The following is a 23,708-nucleotide window of genomic DNA, read 5'->3' as shown; positions in this document are numbered from 1 at the left end:
CAGGTCTTTTGCCTGCTTAGGTAAGTTTATTCCTAGGCATTTAATTCTTTTTGATGCAATGGTAAATGGGATTGTTGCCTTAGTTTCTCTTTCTGACCTTTCATTGTTAGTGTATAGAAATGCAACAGATCCCTGTGTATTAATTTTGTATCCTGCAACTTTACCGAATTCATTGATGAGCAATCTCTAGTAGTTTTCCAGTAGTGACTTTGGGGTTTTCTATGTACAGTATCATGTCATCTGCAAACAGTGACAGTTTTACTTCTTCTTTTCCAATTTGGGTTCCTTTTCCTTCTCTGATTGCTGTGGCTAGGACTTCCAAAACTATGTTGAATAAAAGTGGTGAGAGTGGACATCCTTGTCTTGTTCCTGATCTTAGAGGAAATGCTTTCAGCTTTTCACCATTGAGTATGATGTGAGCTGTGGGTTTGTCATATATGGCATTTATTATGTTGAGGTAGGTCCCCTCTATACGCACTTTCTGGAGAGTTTTTATCATAAATGGATGTTGAATTTTATTCAAAAGCTTTTTCTGCATCTGTCGAGATGATCATAGTGGTTTTTATTCAATTTATTAATGTGGTGTATCACACTGATTGACTTGTGGATATTGAAAAATCCTTGCATCCTTGGGATAATGACCCCATTTGTTCATGGTGTATGATCTTTTTAATGTATTGTTGGATTCAGTTTGCTAGTATTCAGTATTTTGTTGGATTCTTGCATCTATGTTCATCAGCGATATTGGCCTGTAATTTTCTTTTTGATGATATCTTTGTCTGATTTTGGTATCAGGGTGATGGTGGCCTCAGAGAATGAGTTAATTTTTTGGAATAGTTTATTAACGCCTCTCTAAATGTTTGATAGAATTTGCCTGTGAAGTCATCTGGTCCTGGACTTTTGTTTGTTGGGAGTTTCTTAATCACAGATCAATTTTAATACTTGTGATTGGTCTGTTTTATATTTTCTATTTCTCATTGGTTCACTCTTAGGAGATTGTACCTTTCTAAGAATTTTTCCGTTTCTTCTAGATTGTCTGTTTTGTTGGCATATAGTTGCTTGTAGTAGTCTCTTACGGTTCTTTGTATTTCTGTGGTATCAGTTGTAACTTCTTTTTCATGTCTACTTTTACTGATTTGGGCCCTCTCCCATTTTTTCTTGATGAGTCTGGCTAAAGGTTTATCAATTTTGTTTATCTTTTCAAAGAACCAGCTTTTAGTTTTGTTGATCTTTTCTATTGACTTTACATGGATTGCCTCAGATCATTTTCCGAACACCACTGGGAAGGCACGAGTAGTAATGAGTCCCACTTTACAGATGAGGAAACTGATGCTGGAAGAGGTGGAGTAACTTGCTTAAGGTCACACAGCCACTGAATGAGGAGTCAGGTTGCAGAAGCTGCTCTGAACAACTCTGACTCTTCTTTCTCTGTTCCTCTATACATTCATTTAAAGATTGGAGCCTCCTTTGCCTTCTGCTACCAAGAAGAGCTTATTCTCATCTAAACGTTGTCCAGATGATTTGCCAAAATGTTAACTGGTCCCAGCCCTGGTCCTTGGGCATGTGCAATTTGTTTTAATAGTAATAGTTTTAAAATCCTCAGAGTTCTGTACTTGCTTTCATGTGAGTCCTGATCAGATCTGCCTCAGAAAGATGAACAACTCTTCCTCTGTTTTGCCCTTTAAAGAAAAAGTAACCCACAAATTCCTTCCAGTAACTTGTGTAAATTGCAGGTAGAGTGCTTTTATTATTTTTTTTTAGGAAAAATTTCTGCCATTTCTGGACATGTTCCAAAAAGAGAGTGTGCGGGTGGAGGTTTGCAAATGCATCATGGAAGTTTTTATCAAGTAAGTGTAACATGATGTAATCAGAAACTTCAATTCCAGCTGCCCTTGTGAAGCCTGTTGCTAAGAAATCAATTTATGCATTTTGAGGGCCTGTGATGTAGTGATATATTTATACCTAAAATAACATTGAGAGAAAAACCACATTAAAAGGAGAAGTCATGATAAAAGTTTATAATTAGCTTAAGAATACAAAGTAATAAATGTTAACAGAGCCTGACCATCACCCATATCTCATTCCTGTGATTTGGGAAGGAGCAATCTATTGATGTACTATTTAGGAAGTGTCATTTTAAAAGATAAAGTCATTCTTCTCAAGATACCAGAGCCAGAAAGGTTTCTGTCGTTAATGTGTAGATTTGTGATCAGTTTTCAACTTAGTTCCTTTCATTTTATTGATTAAGTCTGTTTTCCCAAAACTGCCTACTGCTGATGGTACATCAAATACTTTCAGGTGGTACATGGAAGAGAGATTTTTATTTTTATTTTAAAGCGTGTATTTATTTTAAAGTATGTTAGATAATATATAACTAGTTTAATCAGTGACTTCAAATGTATTATTCTTTAGGACAAGGTTAAGTTAAAAGTTCAAGTCCCTTTAAATATTAAGTATGTAGATGTGATTAAAAAAATATCTCAAGATGGAACTCAAGTAACCAGAGTTTGGAAAATTGAGTTAGAAGTTGCTGGAATGTATGTTTTAAGCTTTCCTTGTATTACCTTTCCAGAAGGTTAATTCCATATGCTTGAAACAAGTATACCTACTTTACTTACATAAAGATTTATTGAGACTTCCCTGATGGTCCAGTGGGTAAGGTTCCGCACTTCCAATTTAGGGGACCCAGGTTCAATACCTGGTCAGGGAACTAGATCCTGCATGCTGCAACTAAAGATCCCGAATGCCGCAGTGAAGATCTTGCGTGCCACAACTAAGGCCTGATGCAGCCTAATAGATAGATAGATAGATAAATAAATAAATATTAAAAAAAGAGAGAGAGAGACTCCATGCTTCCACTGTAGGGGGTGTAGTTTCCATCCCTGCTTGGGGAACTAAGATCCCATATGGTGCATGGTGCGGCCAGAAAAAAAAAAGATTTGGTATAAGAGCGTGTCCTTTTATGTTATTTGAGAAACCAAATTAATAATTTTGCCTGGCACTTAACACAGTTATGGACAGGTTGTTGGACAGCTTTAGAAGTTCAAGAAACAAGGTAAGAAAACAGATTTGCCCTTTGTCTGGCTTAGGAAATGTATCAGTTTTACCATGATTTTGTAGTTAGGAGAAGTTATGATATGTTAGAAGAGCAAACTTGTTATTTAAAGGAGAATTAAGAGAAAACTAGATCATTACCCGTTGCTGGTGATCTGGGCCATGTTAAATGCCAACCAGATAATATACTGCTTCTCACATATGTATCGTAGATGAGAACTAAATCTGTGCTTTCTGTGGTCTCAGTGGACATGGCTTTTACTGTTATCTCTAAATGTCTTCTAGGCATCAGCAAGAGCCCACTAAGGACCCCGTCATTCTGAACGCCCTTTTGCACATTTGCAAGACCATGCATGACTCTGTGAAGTAAGCCATGTGTAAGGCTGAAACGAGCCTGGACTGGGTCTTAATGCCACATAATAGTACATTAGGGAATTACTGCTTCAAGCTGCCACTGTGAATAATATTATTTTATGGAGTCTATTAAGATACATGTTAACAAGGACATTCCAGTCCAGGGGAGAAGGGAGGCTGAGCTGAGGGTAACCTTCCTGAGAAAATGAGATGGCAGATGTTTTTACAAAGGGATTTCTATTGGGAGGAGAAGGCTGGTTTCATCCAAGTGAACTCATACTCCATGTCTCCTGGAGATTTCTGAGAGCAGCAGATAGTATAATAATGAGTTCACTCATCCAGTAACATAGCCTTTAAGTTTTTTCTCAATATTAGCCAATTATTTAAAGTTCAAATAAAATTGTATATATTCCTTACATGAAGGACTTCAGTTTGTTGAGTATACTTGAGGGTCAGACCTACCCATGGGCCTTACCTTTGGGTCAAAAGCCAAATTATCTCCTTTGCTTTCTAGCTTTATTTGTCTTATCTTTTTTTCTTTTTTATTACATGTTTCCATTCGACTGTGCTTGAGGCAGTTCCTGCTTATTTGTGGCAGAAAGTTTGGTCCCCAAAGAATTTTTAAACATAGCAGCTTGATTCACAGGAAAATGTTACAAGAAATGAGAAAATTGTTTTGGAACTTAACCATCAACAAAGATGAATTGTATTTCTTTTTTTTTGCCCCCCCTGAATTTTAGAATCTTTATTTCATGACTTTGTGCTTTCAACTTCACAAATAGTTTTCAAGATCAAAATATCCAGACTTTTTATAATAAATGGAACTGATAGACTTTAGTTGCACAAAAATAGAAATAAAGGCACAAAAAACATTTAGAAAGGTACTTGTATTAGTAGGCCATTGGTTTTTGGCCTAAGCGAAATAGAAGATGTATTTCTCTTATGAGAAGCGTGAAGCCAAAAGGTGGGGGTGGGGTAGCTCTGCTTTAGAACATCATCTAGGAGTCCAGGTTTCTTGTCTTACTGCTCTGCTATCCCTCCGGGGTGTTGTCCTTGCTTCCTGGTGGAGGTGACTTACCTCAACCGTGTCTATGTTGCAGCTGGCAGGCATTGGAGGACAGCACCCTCCTTTTAGGGACACAACTTGGGAGGCTCGTACATCACTCGCATTCACATCCCATTGGCCAGAACTGTCATGTGACTACTCCTAGCTACAAAGGAGTTTGGGAAATGTAGTCTCAAATAATGAAGGGGACACTGCATATTGGAGGACAGTATGCAGTCTTTGCCAATACAGACTTGTTTTCCCTTAGAACAAACCAATAAACAGGAGCCTTGGTCTTTGGCTCTTAAAATTTTTTTAAATAAATTTGGAGAACTATTTATAAACCTTTACATGTATTATCAAAACTATAAGGACTTGACATTTTTTCATTTATATTCATACTAAATTTGCTATTAAACAGAAGCACCTGAGATATGTGATTTACTTTAAGCTGTATCTCCAAAATAAGGTAGATTGATGGATGGAGAGAGTAATGGAGAGTTATATGATAAAGCAAATATTGTAAAATGATAGTAGTAGGGTGTATTGGTGTTCACTGTATAATTTCAACTTTGCTACATGTTTAAACTTTTTATAGTAAAACGTTGAATGAAGTTTCTCTGAAATACAAAATTTGAAGTTGGACCTTGCTATCCAAATTCCAAGGAAGAGAGTTACCTTCTCTTTTGCTGTTAATAAATATATCTTGAGAACAGCATCTTTGAGAGAAATTAGAAACACATTTAAATTATGTTAATTTAGATTACATATTTTCATCAAAAGAAACACATACATGGAAGTTTTTTAAATCTAGAAAATGCAAAATGTTCTTACCTGTTAAGTTGCTTACTTCTAATACTTTTTTTTCCTTTGGAAACTTTAATTTATCACCTCAGTGTTAATTATGTACAATTATTGATTTTAGTGCACTCACTCTTGAGGATGAGAAAAGAATGCTGGCATATTTGATTAATGGATTTATAAAAATGGTAAGTATTGGGGAAGAAGTTTCAGTGCACTTGGAAATGTGATGTAATTGTTTATCCTTCCTCTGGTGAAAGCAGTTAACATTATGTTCCCTGTGCTTTTCATTTTTATTGAGATAAGATGAAATTAGAAAACAACTTATATTAGCCAGCACTCCCCTGGGGGCAAGGAGAGCCAAGACAAACTGGCTTAAGGAAAAAAATAAAAAGGGGAGGGTGGGCGGGGATTTGCTGGCTGATGTGACATAAAGTCCAGGAAGAGATTGCTGGCTGATGTGACATAAAGTCCAGGAAGAGACCTCTCAGAAGGAGCAGCTGGACCTGGGGTCTCTGTGGTGTTGTTAGGACCTGCCATGTGTGTGTCTTTGGCTCGTGGCTCTTCTCTCTTGGCGTCCTTCCCAGGCAGGCTCACTCCCCGTAAGAGCTCTGGGTTTTCATTCCTTCCAGCTCTGCAGCCCAGCCGGAAGGGCTCCAGCAGAAGTCCTGGAGCTGAGTCTCCTTGGATTAATTTGGGTCACCAGCTCATCTCTGAGCAAATTGCTGCTGTGAGAAAGAATGAACACACTGATCGGCCAGGCTAGGGAGACAGGCATACCTAGGCAACCGAATCACGTGGACCAGGAGTGGGAGAAGGGGCTGCCTTTTTTTTTTTCTTTTTAATAAAGCCAGTTTAAATTTTTTCTTTTCTTTTTTTTATTATTTTTTTTGGCCATGCCGTGCGGCTTGTGGGATCTCAGTTCCCTGACCAGGGATGGAACCTGGGCCACGGCAGTGAAAGCGCAGAATCCTAAGGCCCTGGCCACCAGGGAACTCCCTGGAGAAGGGGCTTCCTGAAGCACCTGCTGTGCTGCCCATCAGATGCTGGTGAAAACAATTTGGGGGTCAGGTCGGGGGGAGAAATGCCAAGTGTTCACTCTCCATTCGTCCTAGTTAGCCAGTGCTGTATAACAACTCACCGCAAACTTAGTGGCTTAAAATAACAGTGTTTTATTAATTCTTAAATTCTGTGGGTTGGCTGGATAAACAGGCCGCTCTGTATGATGCCAGAGGTGTGGCAGAACTGGGGCTGGACGATCCAGGACAGCCTTGAGCACGTGTCTGGGGTCTTGGTGGTGACTTATTTCTCGGCCATGTGACCTCTTTCTGTCCATCATTCTCTCATCATTCACTCATCTCAGTGAGCTCTTGTGTGGTGAGGGCGAAATCAGAAGCTGCAGGGCCTTTGGAGGCTCAGAAATCACACAGTGATCTGTGCTGCTTCCTGCTTCATTCTGTTGGTCAAAGCAAGTCCCAGGGCCAGCACTCTGGAAGCAGGGGAAAGCAGACTCCACCTTCGGATGGGAAGAGTCTACAGGGACACTGCGAAGGGACAAGCAGAGCAGGAGGCGTTGTTGCAGGCTTCTTTGGGAATAACCCACCAGTCCATCCCTGCCAGAACAACCTTTGCCTTAATTCTCAGGGCACAAATCTAAAATACCCACTGCTGCCAGTATCTGCTGTTGGAATAGAAAAGTGGAGACAAAAGCTGACTGAGATGAAAGTAACTAGATCACTTTGAAAATCACCTTGAAAAATGTGACTCATTCAACAACAGGGGTCAATTTAACTATGGGCAAAATACCGATTTTGATGAAAATTCAGGATTAGCCTTTTTATGTATTGAATACCTATGACTGTTACCAGGTGCCTCTCTTGTTCCCTTGAGTTATATGCTGATCACGTGGTATTTATCCTTTTATGGGTTTATCTGAAAGCCACCAAGTTATAATGGAAAAGAATATGAGGAAATAAGATGTGAAACCTGATAGCTATAATGGAAATTGTGACATTAAACCTCCTCCAGACAAAAATGATTGCTGTAGCAGTAAAGTTTGTCCTACCAACCAGCTGTTCATAAATTTGAAGAAATAGGAGTAGAGGGGATTTTTAATGGTGGAAAAACATCCATCTATGGCTCTAGCAGCCACCAGTGAGCTGCCGAGGTTGGAATCCCCTTCAGGAAGCAGAAAGTTTTGGCTCTTATGAGGGAACCCCTCTGACAAATGGCTCCCAATCACCAAATCTGTGTTCTGTGAAAAGGCCACAGCTGACAAACAAAATTCCATCATTTCCTTTCCAGCGGTTTCCTTCTAGCCTGGGAAATCCTCTTTACATTTTGAGATTCTGTTTTATACCCTTTGGTCTTTTTATGTTCTACAACAATGCCAATGTCATGAAGATGAGGTGGTAATAGTAACATTTCTGCTCTCTGCTGGGTGAAGTAATGTGAAGTCTAGTTAGAGTATATTCCAGTGCACGGATGTGTGTGTTTGCTTACATACGACTGAGATAGCCACCATTTATAGCTGTGGGATTTTTGGTGACTTGTCATCACAGCGCCTCCCCTGCCCCCACAAGCTCAGGCAAAAGCTTTCCAATCGTGTGCTCACAATGGAGATAACATCGTCGGTGTCTTTCTCCTTGACTCTAGGTGTCTTTTGGCCGTGATTTTGAACAACAGCTGAGTTTTTACGTTGAGGCCAGGTCGATGTTTAGCAATCTGGAACCTGTTCTTGTGCAGTTGATTCATGTAAGGATTTTCATTCATTCATGTGTTCTCTCAATACATATTTGTTGATCACTGAGCCATGCACCAGTTTTAATCTGGGATTCTTCTGGCCCCATATTGCTTCTGTTCCCAATGCATGAAAGGTGTTGTCTCAAAGGTTAATAAAATCTGCAACTTTGCTTAAGCCTTTGAGTGATTTTATTGGCCTCTTTTTCTCTGAAACTTGCATATTCTCATTCCTGCGTGCCAACAGCAAAGAGTTAAGTGAGTTGCATTGATGATTTAGTTATAGAAATACTAACCTCATTAGAATTCCTTGTTGCCTAACCAGAGTCCCAGCTTTCTTGGATCATGTGCCTTTCAGTAACTTTTCATGGTGCCCTTAGGCCAAAAGGAAGAAATAACAGTTCTGTTTATTACGAAATTAGGTTCAAACAACTTAAGAATTTGTGCCCTAACAACTTGGCAGCCCTCTGAACCAACAGTATACATAAATTGAAAGAAAAATAATGTATTTTCATTCCATTCTTAAATCATCATAATTACTTACTAATAAAGTATATGCATCTATTGAACACTGCACAACTTCTTAAACCTTGGAATCAGATGGGACACCACTACTTTAGCTCCCATTCCAGATAGATTTTTTTTCCCCACATTAATTTTTGCACAGTGCTTTTTATCACAGCATCTGCTAACAACCCAATTTTGCAAAGATACGAAATGACTGCAAGGAATGTACCATGGTCTATGAGCTCCCTCACACTAGCGCTTTGCATAGTATTCAACCATTGAGCCTTGCTGTGGTTGTCCGAAAAATGTGGTGCCCCTGTGATTTTGCTGCGACACCCTGGGGTGTCACTGTACACAGTTTGGGAACCATAGGTCCAAACTTTTTATATTTGTGTAAAGATTCCCTAAGGTCCTTGAATTGCTTCGTGTAAATTCAAGGAAAACAACGTTTTTATGTATTTGTCTGCTGGTTATCAGAGTTTGTAGCATTACTAAGCTTCAGACCTCAATATGAGGATTTATAAGGATTGAATATAAGACTTACGAGGATGAAACGAGCTAGGAGTGTGTAGCCCCTAGAACAGCACCTGCTTTTCCGTAAGTGATGATGCGGCTGCGGTTATACTGTTCTTACGGTTATCCTTAGTGTTGCAGAGCTACTTTGTATGGTCTGCGTCCGGTTTTGGAGGTTTCTGTTAAGATCGCTAGGATCTTAAGCTTAGTGTGGGGGATTTCTGGAAACGGAGTAAGCGAACCCTAGCTATTCATTAAGCCAGAAAATGGTCATTTATTACGCCGGTTGAGAGGCATGACTTAACTCAGCGAGCGTCCCTTGGAGATGTTTGCTGAAGCCGAGATCGAATCTGGCCTGATGACCCCTTTGCCATTTCGGGGTTTGGTGCTAACTAGTCTTGGTTCTGGTTAGCTTGCTCTCGTTGACTTGTATGCAGTTAATGTCCAAATCTCTCTGGAAGATGTTAATCTGAATCAGCCATCGTTTCATTCCCATTTCTGTTTTACTGATTAATCTAGAGTGTGAACCGGTTGGCAATGGAAACAAGAAAAGTAATGAAAGGAAATCATTCCAGAAAGACGGCTGCATTTGTCCGGGTATGTTCTAAAGATAAGACTCACAGACTTTGAACTCCAGTGGGCTGTTTCTTTTGCAAGTTTCTGAATTGCTGTTCCCAGAAAAAGATTAAGGCTGGTTTAGTATTGATTTTCTGGATTTTTTCCTTGCATATCTCTGACTGACCACTTTTCTCAATGTTTTCAAAAGAAATGATCAAAGGAGCCTGAATTTTGATACATGTTATGGGGAGGGGGTTGAGAAATGGATTTGCAATTTTGTGTGCCAGCTGAGCTATCTCTGGCTTGTGCCTGTAACTGGAAGGCCTGGTACCTTTTTTCCCTCTTGATAAATTCCCAACTTTGAAAGGAATTTGCTTCTTGAGTATGCTGCTCAAAATATTATCAAAGCGATCCATATCCATGCTTTAAAAATAAAATCATACTAAAAAGATTACAGTGAAAAATAAGCACCCCGGCCCTGCCCTTGCTCACCATATACCTCTCTCCTCAGCATCAACCACCTCAAGCTCTTTTTAGCAACTTCTTCTTCAAATTACCTATGTATTTTTTAACTAATTGGTTTTAACAGCCGCTTCTTTAACTTATCAATATTAGGTGTTATCTGTTTACTTCCTGCGACGATGGATGAGGATTTATTTTTCATACACCATTACTTTCCTTGGTTGCCCCTCCCCCTCCTCCCAAAGAAGCAAATACAGCAGAAGCAAGGGGGAGAAATTGGGGTTCCTAATGGGGAGATTAATTATTTTAGTGTTTTTACTTGAAAATATATGGTGGATGAAAACAAGAGTATTAACCCATTGTGATGGCATTGCCATGTAACCTGCTGTTTCTCCCCTTCCTTCTAGGCCTGCGTTGCCTACTGCTTCATTACCATTCCCTCCCTGGTGGGAATCTTCACCCGCCTCAATCTCTACCTGCATTCTGGTCAGGTGGCCTTGGCCAACCAGTGCCTCTCCCAAGGTGAGCCCATCACTCACTCTCTCCTCTCCTCTGCTCTCAGACAATTCCTGGCTCCTTAGGAAAGCAGACTCAGCAGTGTGTGGATATGTGTGTGTGAGTGTGTAGAGAGAATCCTTTAAGGAGGAAAGAAAGAAAGAAGTGATCAACAAGTGATGAGTTTTAAATCTGTTTCTTTAGTAGGAAGCACCTCGGACACACATTTATAGAGTCAGACAGTTTACAGAGCATGGGTAATTTCCTGTAAGGACCTTCCTAAATCTGTATCAGGCAGGCCAGGTCAGGTGGCTCAGACATCCGTAGAGAATTTTAGAAGTTAGGACTGCTTATTCACAGCAGATTCAAGTTTATTTGTTGTTTTCAATGTTCATTTGTTTAAAACCCCAGAGATACAGGAGTAGAGTCTAATCAGTAGAGAATGAAGACTCTCTACAGCTTGCTATTAGGTATAAAAATTCTGCCCAAGACCCGTTTCTGTACGAGGTACAGAGCTCTCCTGGAACCAGGATCGTGCGAGTGGTTTATTTAGGAGGCGATCCCAGTGAGTGTCAGTAGGGTGACGGGGAGGGGATACTGGGAAGGGAAGGACGCCAGCAAAGGGTGCACTGGTGGGTGGGTTAGCGCTGTGGGAAGCTGGGGTCCTTCCCACTGAGGCCTCGGTGTCACCAAAATCTTCAAACATGATTGCTATCCGGGAACCTTTTCAAACTCTGCTTGGTTTTGCTATAGACTCCTGGGCGCTCTAGTAGCCTCCCAGTGCATTTGGAATTAAACCAGATGCCTTGGCTGAAGTCCCTACGTGGTCTGGTGCCTTCCGGCCTTCTGTCCTCATCTTACACCACGCTTTAGCCACACCGGTTTTTTACTGTTCTTTGAACATACTAAGCTGTCTTCCAGTTCAGAGCCTTTGCACTTGCTGTTCCCTCCTTCTAGAATGATCTCACCTCCAGATATTTGCATTTTTTTAAATTACTAGGCCAGAGATGAGAATCAAGCCTCACCTCTTGCAGGGTCCTTTCCTGTCCACTCTAGCTAAAGTAGCTGCACCTCCCCAGTCACGCTCTGTGCCATCCTCCTCTTGTCCTCACTGCATTTACCTTGTTCTGATGCTTTCTTACTGTGTGTGTTTGTTTACTTATTGTCTGGACACCCTCTTTCCCCACGAGGACTGCAAGTCCCACAAGAGCAGATGTGTCCTCATTATTTGTCAGTAAACATGAAACTTTCTCCTAGTGCCTGCTTTGGTAAGGATGATGGGTTTGCAGGAAACAAAACAAAAATTAACAGCCACTGCCAAAACCCCAGTGATGTGCAAAGTGAAGATTAGATTAGCTTAATTAATTAGATTAAATTAATGTTAGGAAATTTAAAATCTTATAAACCGGTTCCCTCTTAAAAAGGTCAGGAGTAGTAGACCCACGTGGGGATCCCTGAGTTTGGTGTCACCTGTAACATTGGGAATGGGTTGTGAGCTGCAGATACCAGAGCTGTGAGCTGCACGTGGAGGCCCCGCAAGCCTAGATCTTTCTTCTCCCCACTTGCTTCATGCTATTTTTTGTTTTCAAAAAAGAAAAACAAATTCTTAAGCTAAATAAAGATTTGCTGCTCCCAAGAACTGTTGGAGGAGAGCTGGGAATGACAGTTTCCCTGCTGGGATGCCCTCGGTCCACACCCAGAGATAAGTAGCATCAGAGCAGACTGGTACCCGGGTGTGGGCAGTCAGCGCCCCCTGTGTTAGAGCTCTGGACTCCTCCTCTACCTCCCCTGCACTTCAGGCTGCAGCAGGGCGGGCAGGAGTGTGGAGTCCACTTCGTGCTTAATAATTTGTTTTTCTCATGCTTAATAATTTATCTGATGATTTTGCTCAAGTCTCTAAGCGCTGTGGTGCTAAACCGTAAAAGGCTGTTGTTGTTTTTCTGAAAGCCACATGCTGGCCAAAATAAGTCATACATTCAATTACTGAGAATGGGAAGGCTAAATGTAAATTAAATGAAGCTTGTGGAAGTGGGCCACTTTGGTTTGTTTGCCTCCTTAAACACCCCCCCTCTCAGCTGGTTATAAAACATCCCCTCCCCGTTATTCATCTTTTTTTTTTTAGAAGATGTTGGGGGTAGGAGTTTATTAATTAATTAATTTACTTTTGCTGTGTTGGTTCTTCGTTTCTGTGAGAGGGCTTTCTCTAGTTGTGGCAAGTGGGGGCCACTCTTCACTGCGGTGTGCGGGCCTCTCACTATCACGGCCTCTCTTGTTGCGGAGCATAGGCTCCAGACGTGCAGGCTCAGTAGTTGTGGCTCACGGGCCCGGTTGCTCCGCGCCATATGGGATCCTCCCAGACCAGGGCTCGAACCCGTGTCCCCTGCACTAGCAGGCAGATTCTCAACCACTGCGCCACCAGGGATGCCCTCCCGCTATTCATTTTCTAGCCTCCCTTGATCCAGCCTTGGCTGTATCTTCTTTATCAGGCTGTGGCTTTGCCAGGGCTGACTCAGCCCAACAAGTAAGCTCCCATTGAACTCTCAGCCAGGCCACCGTGGAATGCTGACGAAGGCTTACTATGAGGAGGCCCAGTTCTGGTCCTTTGGACACACTGGTTCAGCGTGTAGGCTGGATCATGCGGGGATTTGGTCTAGGGTCACCCATTGCCCCAGATATTTAGGAGAAATGAAGGACTTGCAAATCAGTTGTATGATCAAGTGCTTCTGACCTAGATGTGGCCCAGAGATGCCTGTTCACTGTCACTGGATAGCTCCTTGCCCTTGTTTGTCAGTGGTTCTTTCTGGAAGGTTACCACCAGGTCACAGCAAGAGCAGATTCTTTCCCCTTTATTTTTATCTTGGTTCCTTTATCTTTACAGTTTCTAACCTCAGAAAGGAGGATGTTTTACAATGGAAGTAATGTTAAAGGTGAGTCTTGAAAGAAGAGCATTTGTTTATCAGGAAAGGGCTATGGGGAAGGGGAGAAGGAATAGTTGGCCTTCCAGGTAGAGGAGATGGCCTGAGCAAAGGCATGGACGTGTGAGATTACATGACGTGTTAGGGATAAGGCCCTAATGAATGGTAAGTTTCAAGTCTTCTGAATGCAGTCGTCCCAATTCTGATTCTGCTACTTGTGAGTTGGATGCCCTTGGACAAATTGGCCATATGGTGCCTCAGTTTTTCCATCTGTAAAGTGGAGATGATGGCAGTGGTTCCTATCTGTGGTGGATTAAATGAGATAACATACTTGGAGCACTCAGCCCACTGGCGCACAGTAGCGACTCAGTAAATATTAACTTAGTATAACCGTCTCTCAAAAGGTGAAAGTATGCCTGGGAGTTTAGGAGCTAACTGTAGACAGTGCAGCTCTGCAGTCTCAGAGTTCTGAAAGCCAATTCTCATATGCAGAACCTTGGAAAATCTGCAGGAAAGCTGATCTTCAGTTCAAGATAAACCTGCTGAATTATCCTGAAAATAACAGATCTGCAGTTCCTCCGAAGATGAAACAATAGTGAGAACAATGAAAGCAAAATAGTGGTAAAAAGAACGGTTTTTGTTCTTATCATTAATAATAGTGCTTTTCCCTCCTACAGAATTCTTTCCCCCTCCTTTTATTTGAAAATTTTTTCTTCTTCCAGTTTTATTGAGATATGACATACAGTGCTGTATAAGTTTAAGGTGTACAGCATAATGATTTGACTTACATACAGCATGAACTGATTACCACAATAAGTTTAGTGAACGTCCATCATCTCATATAGGTACAAAGTTAAAGAAATTTTAAGAAGTACCTTTTCCTTGTGATGAGAACTCTTACGATTTACTCTCAACTTTCATATATAACATATAGCAGTGTTCATTATATTTATCATGTTGTACATTACATCCCTGGTACTTAGTTATCTTATAAGTGGAAGTTTACTCCTTTTGACTGCCTTCATCCATTTCCTCCTCCCCCCGTCCCTCACCTCTGGTAACCACAAATCTGACCTATTTTTCTAGGAGTTTGTTTGGTTTTTTTGAAGTATAATTGACCTATAACACAATATAGTGATTTGACATTTCTCTACATTTCAAAATGATCACCATCATAAGTCTAGTTATGATATGACACCATATAAAGATATTACATCGTTATTGACTGTATTCCCTACACTGTGTATTTCATACCCGTGACTCATTTACTTTGCATCTGGGAGGTTGTACCCCTTAATCTCCCTCACCTACTTCTCTCCTTCCCCCTCCTTCTTCCTCTCTGGCAACCACCTGTTTCTCTTTTTTTTTTTTGCGGTACGCGGGCCTCTCACTGTTGTGGCCTCTCCCGTTGCGGAGCACAGGCTCCGGACGCGCAGGCTCAGCGGCCATGGCTCACGGGCCCAGCCGCTCCGCGGCATGTGGGATCTTCCTGGACTGGGGCACGAACCTGTGTCCCCTGCATCGGCAGGCGGACTCTCAACCACTGCACCACCAGGGAAGCCCACCTCTTTCTCTTTTATGTTTGATTTGAACTGTTTCTCTTTTATGTTTGCTCATTTGTTTTGTTTTTTAGATTCTACCTATTTCCCCCCCTTTTTAAAATTAAATTAAATTTTTTTATACAGCAGGTTCTTATTAGTCATCCATTTTATACACATCAGTGTATACATGTCAATCCCAGTCTCCCAATTCATCCCACCCCCACCCCCCCACCACTTTCCACCCGTGGTTCCCCCCTTTTAAAAATGTACTTTCTTTTACTTATTTTTTGCATCTTCATCTTGGAGAGCTGTGCTCACAAGCCATGTCTTAAGTAAAAGCCCCAAACAAAAGTTAAGTCAGGTTCTCCTGTAAGACATCTTATCCTCACACTGTGCACTTTTCCTTCATTGTACACATCACCATTGTTGTTTAACAAGTAAATGTGTCAAGAATTGTCTGCTTCTCTCCCCTGAAGAGTGTCAGCTCCATGAGGTCTCATCTGTCTTAGTCACTGTGCTGTACCTGTCTCCGGGCACATTGCCTGACGCATGGGTGCTCAGTAAATGTTTAAGGAATGAATGGTACCACGTGATAATAATGGTTGATAACTCTTTATGATATTGATGAATGTAAAATGGCACCAGACCTTTCATGGGAGGGACCTAACTCCTAAGCAACCTAAGTGTTCAGAAGAGTCTCATCAAAGTCCTCTTGGTAGGTTTTAAATAATTGATTTTCCTATTTATAGAAAACAGGAAACAAGGTAGGTTCAAACATATGCCGAGGCTCAAAGACACGTTAACTGGAGCTGTAGTGCTGGTTTGATTTGTGAGGAACACGGGGGCGCCCAGAAGAAAGGCTAAAGCCTGCGATTAGGAAGTCCACTGGCTACTGTGGACTATAACTGCTGATGGAGGAGGCCAGGGCAGTAGAATGGAGGAGAAAAATGATTTTGTATTTCCTCCTTTTGGAGAGTAAGGAGCAGCTTGTGATGGAGAAAAATGGTCTCTATCCACTTACCAAGTCTTTGGGGTTTATGCTTAAGGTCATATTTACTTGTTCTGTTGACAAACCATCTTCTGAAGAATGTCATTGATGCGACTGTTTTCTCAAACCGTGAGGCCTCTCTGGTGATTATGGCAAAGTATTGGATTGGCCAAAAAGTTCCTTCGGTTTTTAAAGTAAAAATAGAAGACACACTTTTCATTTTTACCAAGAACTTTATTGAACAATGTATTCACCGTTTTGTTTCACTACCTTCTGCCATCCATCATTCAGGCAACTTCGTAATTCCATCTTCCCCAAACTTTTTGTCTTTTTGAGCAAAGAACTCTTCCAGGTGCCTTTTACAGTCTTCCAGGGAATTGAAATTTTTTCCATTAAGAGAATTTTGTAAAGACCGAAATAAATGGAAATCCAAAGGTGCAATGTCTGATGAATATGGCGGAAGAATCAGAACTCCCCAGCCAAGCTGTAACAGTTTTTGTCTGGTCATCAAAGAAACATGCTGTCTTACGTTATCCTGATGGAAGATTATGCGTTTTCTGTTGACTAATTCCGGATGCTTTTCGTCGTGTGCTGCTTTCAGTTGGTCTAATTTGGAGCAGTACTTGTTTTAATTAATCATTTGGTTTTCCAGAAGGACCTCATAATAGAGGACTCCCGTCTAATCCCACTGTATAAACAACATCACCTTCTTTGGACGAAGACAGGCCTTTGGTGTGCTTGGTGGTGGTTCATTTTACTTGCCCCACGATGTCTTCCGTTCCACATTGTTGTACAGTATCCACTTTTCATCGCCCATCGCAGTTTGTTTTAAAAACGGAATGTTTTTGTAACATTTAAGGAGAGAATCGCATGTGGAAATACGGTTAAGAAGGTTTTCTTTGCTTAACTTATGTGGAAGCCAAATATCAAAGCGATTCACGTAACCAAGCTGGTGCAAATGACTTTCAGTGCTTGATTTGGATATTCTGAGTATGTCAGCTATCTCCTGCGTAGTATAACGTTGATTGTTCTCACTTAATGTCTCGATTTGATTGCTGTCAACTTCAACTGGCCTACCTGACCGTGGAGCATCGTCCAGTGAGAAATCTCCAGCACGAAACTTCGCAACCACTTCTGACGCGTTCGATCAGTCGCAGCACCTTCTCCACACACTGCACAAATCTTGTTTTGCGTTGCAGCTGCGTTTTTACCTTTCTTGAAATAATAAAGCATAATATGCCGAAAATACTGCTTTTTTTCTTCCATCTTCAATATTAAAATAGCTACATAAAAATTTACCAGTTTTGATAAGGTTTTTTTAAAATGCAAGCTGATATGACAGCTGTCACAATACAATCTAAAAAAATTGTTTCGAATGAAGTTAAAGACAAGTAAGTGCTACTAGAGCCATCTTATGGAAAAAACCAGATGAACCTTTTGGCCAACCCAATAGGTTAATTTTGCTGTAACAGTTCACAGGTGGGCAGATGGCATGAAGCTTGTTGCCCATGTTCATGTCTGAACACGCATGATCCATCCACCTTAGGGGAGGTAAGGGCAGGGATGGAGAACCCACAGAAAAGGAGCAGGGGTGAGTCTCCCCTTAAGTTTACTCAACTCCTTGTGATTGTAAACGCCTACGATTTGCTTCCTCCTGCCAGCAGTTCTTGGCCAGTTTTTACGTGCAAGCCACTGTGCCGAGCATTGTGCCGAGACAGGAATGCACTTACAGAGCCCTCCTGCTAGCAAGGGGGAGCGGCTCTGTTTACAGTGATTCAAAGCAGCACATGATAAATGTCATGCAAGATGTTCATAAAATGTACCAGGGAATTTTAGAGAAGAGAGAAATGACCCTTGGCTTGGAAGAGGAAGAAAAAAAAGCTTCTTAAAAGAGGTGGAATTGAAAAGTGTGGAAGGTAAAGGGGATCTATATATGCTGAAGTGAGGCAGAGGGCATTCTAGCCTAAGCAACGGCAAGAGCAAAGGCCTAGAGGCTGGAAAAATGGTGCATCTGGAAGGAATGAGTGGAAGATCAAGTTAGGAAGGTTGTTTGGAGACTAATTGTTGAGAGAACTGAATTCCTGGCAAAGGAGTTTAGTTTTATTCAGTACATATTATTTGCTGGGTGGCTGATCTTCTTGTTACAGAGGAGGAAACTGAAGCTCAGAGGTGTGACATGACTTGCCCAGGAGCATCTAGCTAATAAGTGACTTCAAGTGCTCTCTCCACCGCTGTGCTTCTCTGCAGTTAGGTTAGTTCCTCTAAGCGATAATCCAGTGTTTTATCTCTAACCCTCGGTGTGTGTGGTTGCTAGAGACCAGTTATTATAGATTGAACATTAGATAAACTTATTTAGGAGGCAATCAGAATTAAGATAAGGAATGCCTAATCCTTTCTGCTTAGGGAAATCTAAGCTTAATATCCACAGAAGAACTTCACAACCTCCTGTGAGCTACTGCAGGGATGGCAGGAAGGTGTGTCATCCCTGCAGTATCCCAGAGATTTGAGTCAGGTGACACGTGGGCTGAGCATGCTTGGCTCAGAGAGAGGCCTTGCTGATCAGAGATAAAAGAGGGAGAGCGTACAGGCACCTCTTATGGTGCTGCTGAAACTGAGAAGTCGTCTGTATGTCTGAGTGGACCTTCCACATTAACTGTCGACATTCTGCATAAATCAGGTGGCAGAATCAAGGTTAGATTAATGCTTAATTGTTATCGATGACAGCTTAATGAATGAGGTATTTAATTGTCCCTAGGCATTCATATTTCTTTAAATCTTGCTCTATACACAAATCACCAAAATAGTGGTCCTTAAATCCTCAAACTTAATTCCTATAATAACAGGCTCTGTTATAAAAACACAGTTTTAGTAGTAAAGAGTATTGAGTCTCTATGATAACTTGCTTATGGATAATAACTTGGCCATTTAGACTATGAGGCTTTACCCAAAGACACCTCTATCACTTGGTGACAGCACATCTTCATGGCAGACTGCCTTAGTCTCTTTGGGCTGCTATAACAAAACTACCATAGACTGGGTGGCTTAATCAACAGACATTTGTTGCTCACAGTTCTAAAGGCTGGAAGTCCAAGATCAAGCTACTGGCGGATTCAGTGTCTGGTGAGGACTTCTAGTTCACAGACTGTCTTCTTGCTATGTCCTTACATGGCAGAAGGGATAAGGAGCTCTCTGGGGTCGCTTTTATAAGGGGACTAATCTATTCCAGAGGGCTATACCCTCATGACCTAATCACCTCCCAAAGGCCCCACCTCCTAATACCATCACATTGGGGTTTAGGATTTTAACCTATGAATTGGTGGGGGGTAAACATTTAATCCACAACACAAAGTTTGAGAGAGTAGGCTATGCCCTGATGTTGCATTTTATACAGTAGTTTCCGCTATATAGATATAGAATCCAAACCTAATGGAAAATGTTGAAAACTGGTGAAGATGTTTAGCAATGGGGTTGATAGAACTTGAGAGAGTGAGTAGTACTTGTAGCCTGAGCCCTGCTTTAATAAGGTATATTCAAGGGACGGGAGTCTTTCAACCACTCATGACATTTTGTTTTAAGAAATGTGATGTTTCCTTTCCTGGAGTTCCCTGGATTAGGACAGTTGTCCTTCTGAGTTGTCCAGGAGGACATATGATGACTGAAGTTCTGGGAATGGGGTGGAGTGGATTACTGTGAGGTCTTGTTTAGCCTGGGAGTTTATGACTGACAAGTAGTAAAGGTTTCCATTAGCACTGACCTAATGCGTTATTTAAAAAATAAAACGCTACCTCTGAAGGTGGTCTGGGTTATCACTTCTTGACCGTCTCTTATGATTCATGTACTGAATCATCTTCTGTATCAACAAATGCCAAGGACACAGAAGGATGAACTTACTCTCAGAGATCACAGTTAAATCTGAGTTTTATCATATATGGAGCACATTTAAATCTTAATGATTTTTATTTTAATATTTCATGCTCATTTGAAAAAAATGCTAACAATACAGAAATGTAGATCTCAAATAAAAAGCCTCCAAGTAAAGTCACCAGTAATCCACTCTGTCTCCTCACCTCTAAAAAGTATCCACTGTTCAGTTAGTATAGTTCTCTTGATTTTTTTCTTCTATGTATACATTAAAAAATACGCTTCCATTCTCATATGCTGTCTGCCTCTTTCCTCTGCTCTTCTGTCCTACCCATCTGTCTATATTCTTATATAAATACGCACTGCCCCCCACCTCAGAAATGGGAATGTGTCTTCCCTAGTGTTTTTCAATTTGCTTTTTTTGCTTATCTTGGCCTCTCTCCTCCTACCCCCTTCCTGCCCACCATGTTAATACATGTATTAATAGATCCACCACTCTATTCTTTGTAATGACTATTCAGTACCCTATTTCTTTTTTTTGGCGAGGGGATGGGCTATAAATTATTTCCCCAACCATCCCCCCCCCCATTTTTCCCCCAAACTCTTATTGAAAAATATTTGGACTCTTTCTAGTTTTTTGCTCCTACAGACAGTGAGCAACCGGCATCTTAATTCTGAGCATTTTGAAACTGACAGTTGTCCGATTGACTGATATTTTTGTCTCTTAGAACATGGAACCCTGTTGTTCAGAGACATATGCAGAGCTTCAGCGCACAACAGACAGCAGTGGGGCTCCTCAGGTGGGCATGTGTGTGGGAGGCCGCTGGCCCCTCAGTTTTCTGCGGGAGCTGGAAGAGACCTCAGAGCACAGGGTGAACAAAACCTTTTAAAGCCTTGAGAAGAAGGTTCCATGCAAGTGAAGCTGTCTAGAGAGCTGTGTGTGACTCCATTTGTAGAGCAGATAATCAGAGAGGAACCTTCCTGGCACATAGGCTGTGGGTTGCAGTGCAGTCCCTGGGGCCCTGGAAGATGTGTGCCCCCCTCAGCTTAGTGCCTTGCTTTATGTACATGAGGAGGGTGGGCATCCCTGAGGGCAGCAGGAGTGCCACAGTCCACAGTAGCCCTTCCCCAGTCTCATTCCCACCTTCCCTGCTCTGGTAAAGAAGGAAGGGGCTACTCCTCAGAAGCCCCCTTTGACCATCCTGCCTGTGTATCCCACTACCCATTCTGTTTTGTACATTTCTGTGATTGAAAATTTTATAATAAACTTGTATTGACTTTGCTAAAGAAAAATTATTTGGGGAAATTTATAAATAAAAATTCCAAAATAGTAACCTAGCAGTACATGAAAGAACTTGGTTTCCTTCACTCTCAGCTACCACTTTATAACACACTTAATAGTTTGGCATTATACTGCCTCCCTTTCTTTATGCATCTACCTAAATATCTATATATACTTTTCTTGTAAAAATAGGATCATACTGTATGCAGTTGTATAACATTTTGTACTTAATATTATCATAGATAATCTGTATTATACATCAAAACATATCAACGTACCTTATTTTCTTTATTAGCTATATCATTTCTATGGTGTGGCAGTACAATTATTTCTTTAACTGGTCTCTCATGGTCGGGTTGTTTGCAGTTTTTCTCCAATCGAGCTGAGTTGATACAAAATACCTTCATCTAAGGAGAACCATTGGCCCAGTTGTTTACAGTAGCTAGGCAGCGTGGGTAATCCAGATAATCCCAACATACCTAGTTTACTTAGTACCTTCAACTGATCCCTTATTTTCATTCTCTCCCAGGGTTTGCTAGTGACATATATCTTGGTGACCATTCTGTAGTTTTAGTGGCTTTGTGTTTTGGGTGTGTTTGATTTCTTCATGTCCTGAGGTTTCTAGAATATCATCCTCCTTTCATGTTCTGCAGACCCTTTGAAACTGCCCAGATTGGGAAACAGGAAAACCTGAAATCTCTGACAGAAAATTAAAGTTCTGTGATAATTGTCTAACAAGCCTCCCTGGCCCTTATTCATATGTGAAATGATGGTAGCCTGCCCTGGCTGAATTTCATTATTACTGACTACCTCTGTTTGCTTCTTGCTGAAGGTCTCCAGATTAAACCTTTCAGAATGTGCCATTTGCTGTTGGAAAGTCATATTCTGCATTTAGCTGAAGGATTTAGAACATTTTTTCTCAAACCTGTTGAATCATAAAATTCACCGGAGAAGCTTGTTTTAAAAAAAAAATGGATCAGTTGATTAAGATGGTAAATTTTATGTTATATGCCTTTTACCTCTTAAAAAAAATTGGAAGAAAAAAGGAAATGGGCCAGATTCCACTTTGTAGCTATAAAAGAGAATGAAGTTGTACTTTATATGCATGATAGATTAATCTCCAAGACATGTTGTCGAGTGGTTGGGGAGGAGTTGCGAAATGGTGTCTACCATATATTAACTCTGCAGAAAGAGAAGCAAAGAAAGGGAAAATGTATTTGTTTCTGTACGCTTAGAAGCATACCCGAGCAGCAGGTAATCCTCTTTGCCTCTGGGAAGGGAAACTGAATGGCCAGGGACCGGAGTGAGAAGGAGTGTTACCTTTGGAATTTAAAATCATGTGACTCTGTTGCCTATTCAAAGGTAACTATTTTTTTAAAGTTAGATTTCCGAGTCTCTGTCATGGATAGTCTGGTTTAATACATTTAAGGTGGGGCCTGGGAACCCATATATATTTTTTAAATAACAGCTTTATTGAGACATGATTCATGTATCATAAAATCCCTCCTTTTAAAGAGTACAGTTCAGTGGTTTTTAGTATATTCGGAGTTGTGTGATCATCGTCAGTAATTACAGAATATTTCCACCTCCCCAAAAGAAAAGCCCGAATCCATTAGGCAGTCACACCCCGTTCCCCCTCCCACAGGCTTCCCCCAGCCACCAATCTCCGTTTTGTTTTGATGGATTTGCCCATTCCAGTCATTTCATATAAATGGAATCTTAGAATGCAGATCTTTTATGACTGGCTCCACTCATTTAGCATAATGACTTCAGGGCTCATCCACATCGTCGCGTGTATGTACGCATACATGCCGCATGCGCGTAGAGCTGGAGGAACTGCCAAATTAGTTTGCGACGTGGCTTTACCACGTTCCATTCCCATCAGCAATGTTTGGGGGCCTGGGAATCTGTGTTTTCACAGGATCTCTATGATTGTTATGCTCAAGCTATTTTGGAAAACACCGTCTCCAATAGTAGCCCAGTCCCTCTTACTGTGGCTGTTTGTCTTCCACCCAGTGCCCAGAAGCACTGAAGGACGTGTTGATCACTGTGCAGAGAACAGCAGCAGAATGCCTCTCTGCAGAGCAGTCAGCACCCCAAGAAAAAGGATCTTAAACAGAACGAACTCTGGGGTGAGGTCAGCCAGGCTTGAGTGGGGTTTTTTGTTTGTTTTATTTTTTTTTTAAGATGGAATATGGAAAATAAATCTAGCCGTTCCTTGAAACCTCAGAAGATTCAGATGGAGGAATGCATAGCATGGGGAAGCCAGTGCATGGATTGATACATGCTTTTTCCTTCCCCCAGTGGAACAAGGATAATAGTCTTTATGAATCGGAATCTGATTTCTCCTTTTTCTAGAAGTCTTTTTTAGAAAAAACAATGTAACCCATTTTATCTGTAATTGTCTTCTGTGGCTTTTAATAGCCACAAATAAAGTGTTATGTGCTGTAGGGTATATAGAAATAGAAATATAATGTTGTACACGTGAAACATACAGTGTTATAAACCAACTTCAATTTTTAAAAAATGTTATATGATATTGGCATGATTATTCTGAACTCTATGAGGAAAAACTGTTTTCATACACAGTAGG

General features: G+C 41.1%; 1 protein-coding gene across 3 annotated transcripts in view; it reads left to right on the top strand.

Moving 5' to 3' along the window:
• The window catches only part of VPS35L (VPS35 endosomal protein sorting factor like), a 127,812-nt gene that overhangs the window by 76,430 nt on the left and 27,674 nt on the right, over positions 1–23,708 (top strand). For all 3 annotated transcript variants that reach the window (XM_024744179.1, XM_024744180.1, XM_024744181.1), the window contains 6 exons: positions 1,762–1,847; positions 3,340–3,420; positions 5,379–5,442; positions 7,910–8,008; positions 9,533–9,610; positions 10,441–10,555. In XM_024744179.1, the coding sequence (XP_024599947.1) occupies positions 1,762–1,847; positions 3,340–3,420; positions 5,379–5,442; positions 7,910–8,008; positions 9,533–9,610; positions 10,441–10,555 (523 nt within the window). The remainder of the gene's footprint in view (positions 1–1,761; positions 1,848–3,339; positions 3,421–5,378; positions 5,443–7,909; positions 8,009–9,532; positions 9,611–10,440; positions 10,556–23,708) is intronic.

The sequence above is a fragment of the Neophocaena asiaeorientalis genome, unplaced genomic scaffold (assembly GCF_003031525.2).
Source record: "Neophocaena asiaeorientalis asiaeorientalis breed wild unplaced genomic scaffold, Neophocaena_asiaeorientalis_V1.1 scaffold91, whole genome shotgun sequence".
In the NCBI taxonomy this organism is placed as follows: Eukaryota; Metazoa; Chordata; class Mammalia; order Artiodactyla; family Phocoenidae; genus Neophocaena; species Neophocaena asiaeorientalis.
The sequence above is the reverse complement of the archived record's forward strand: the minus strand, read 5'-3'. Positions and strand labels throughout refer to the sequence as shown.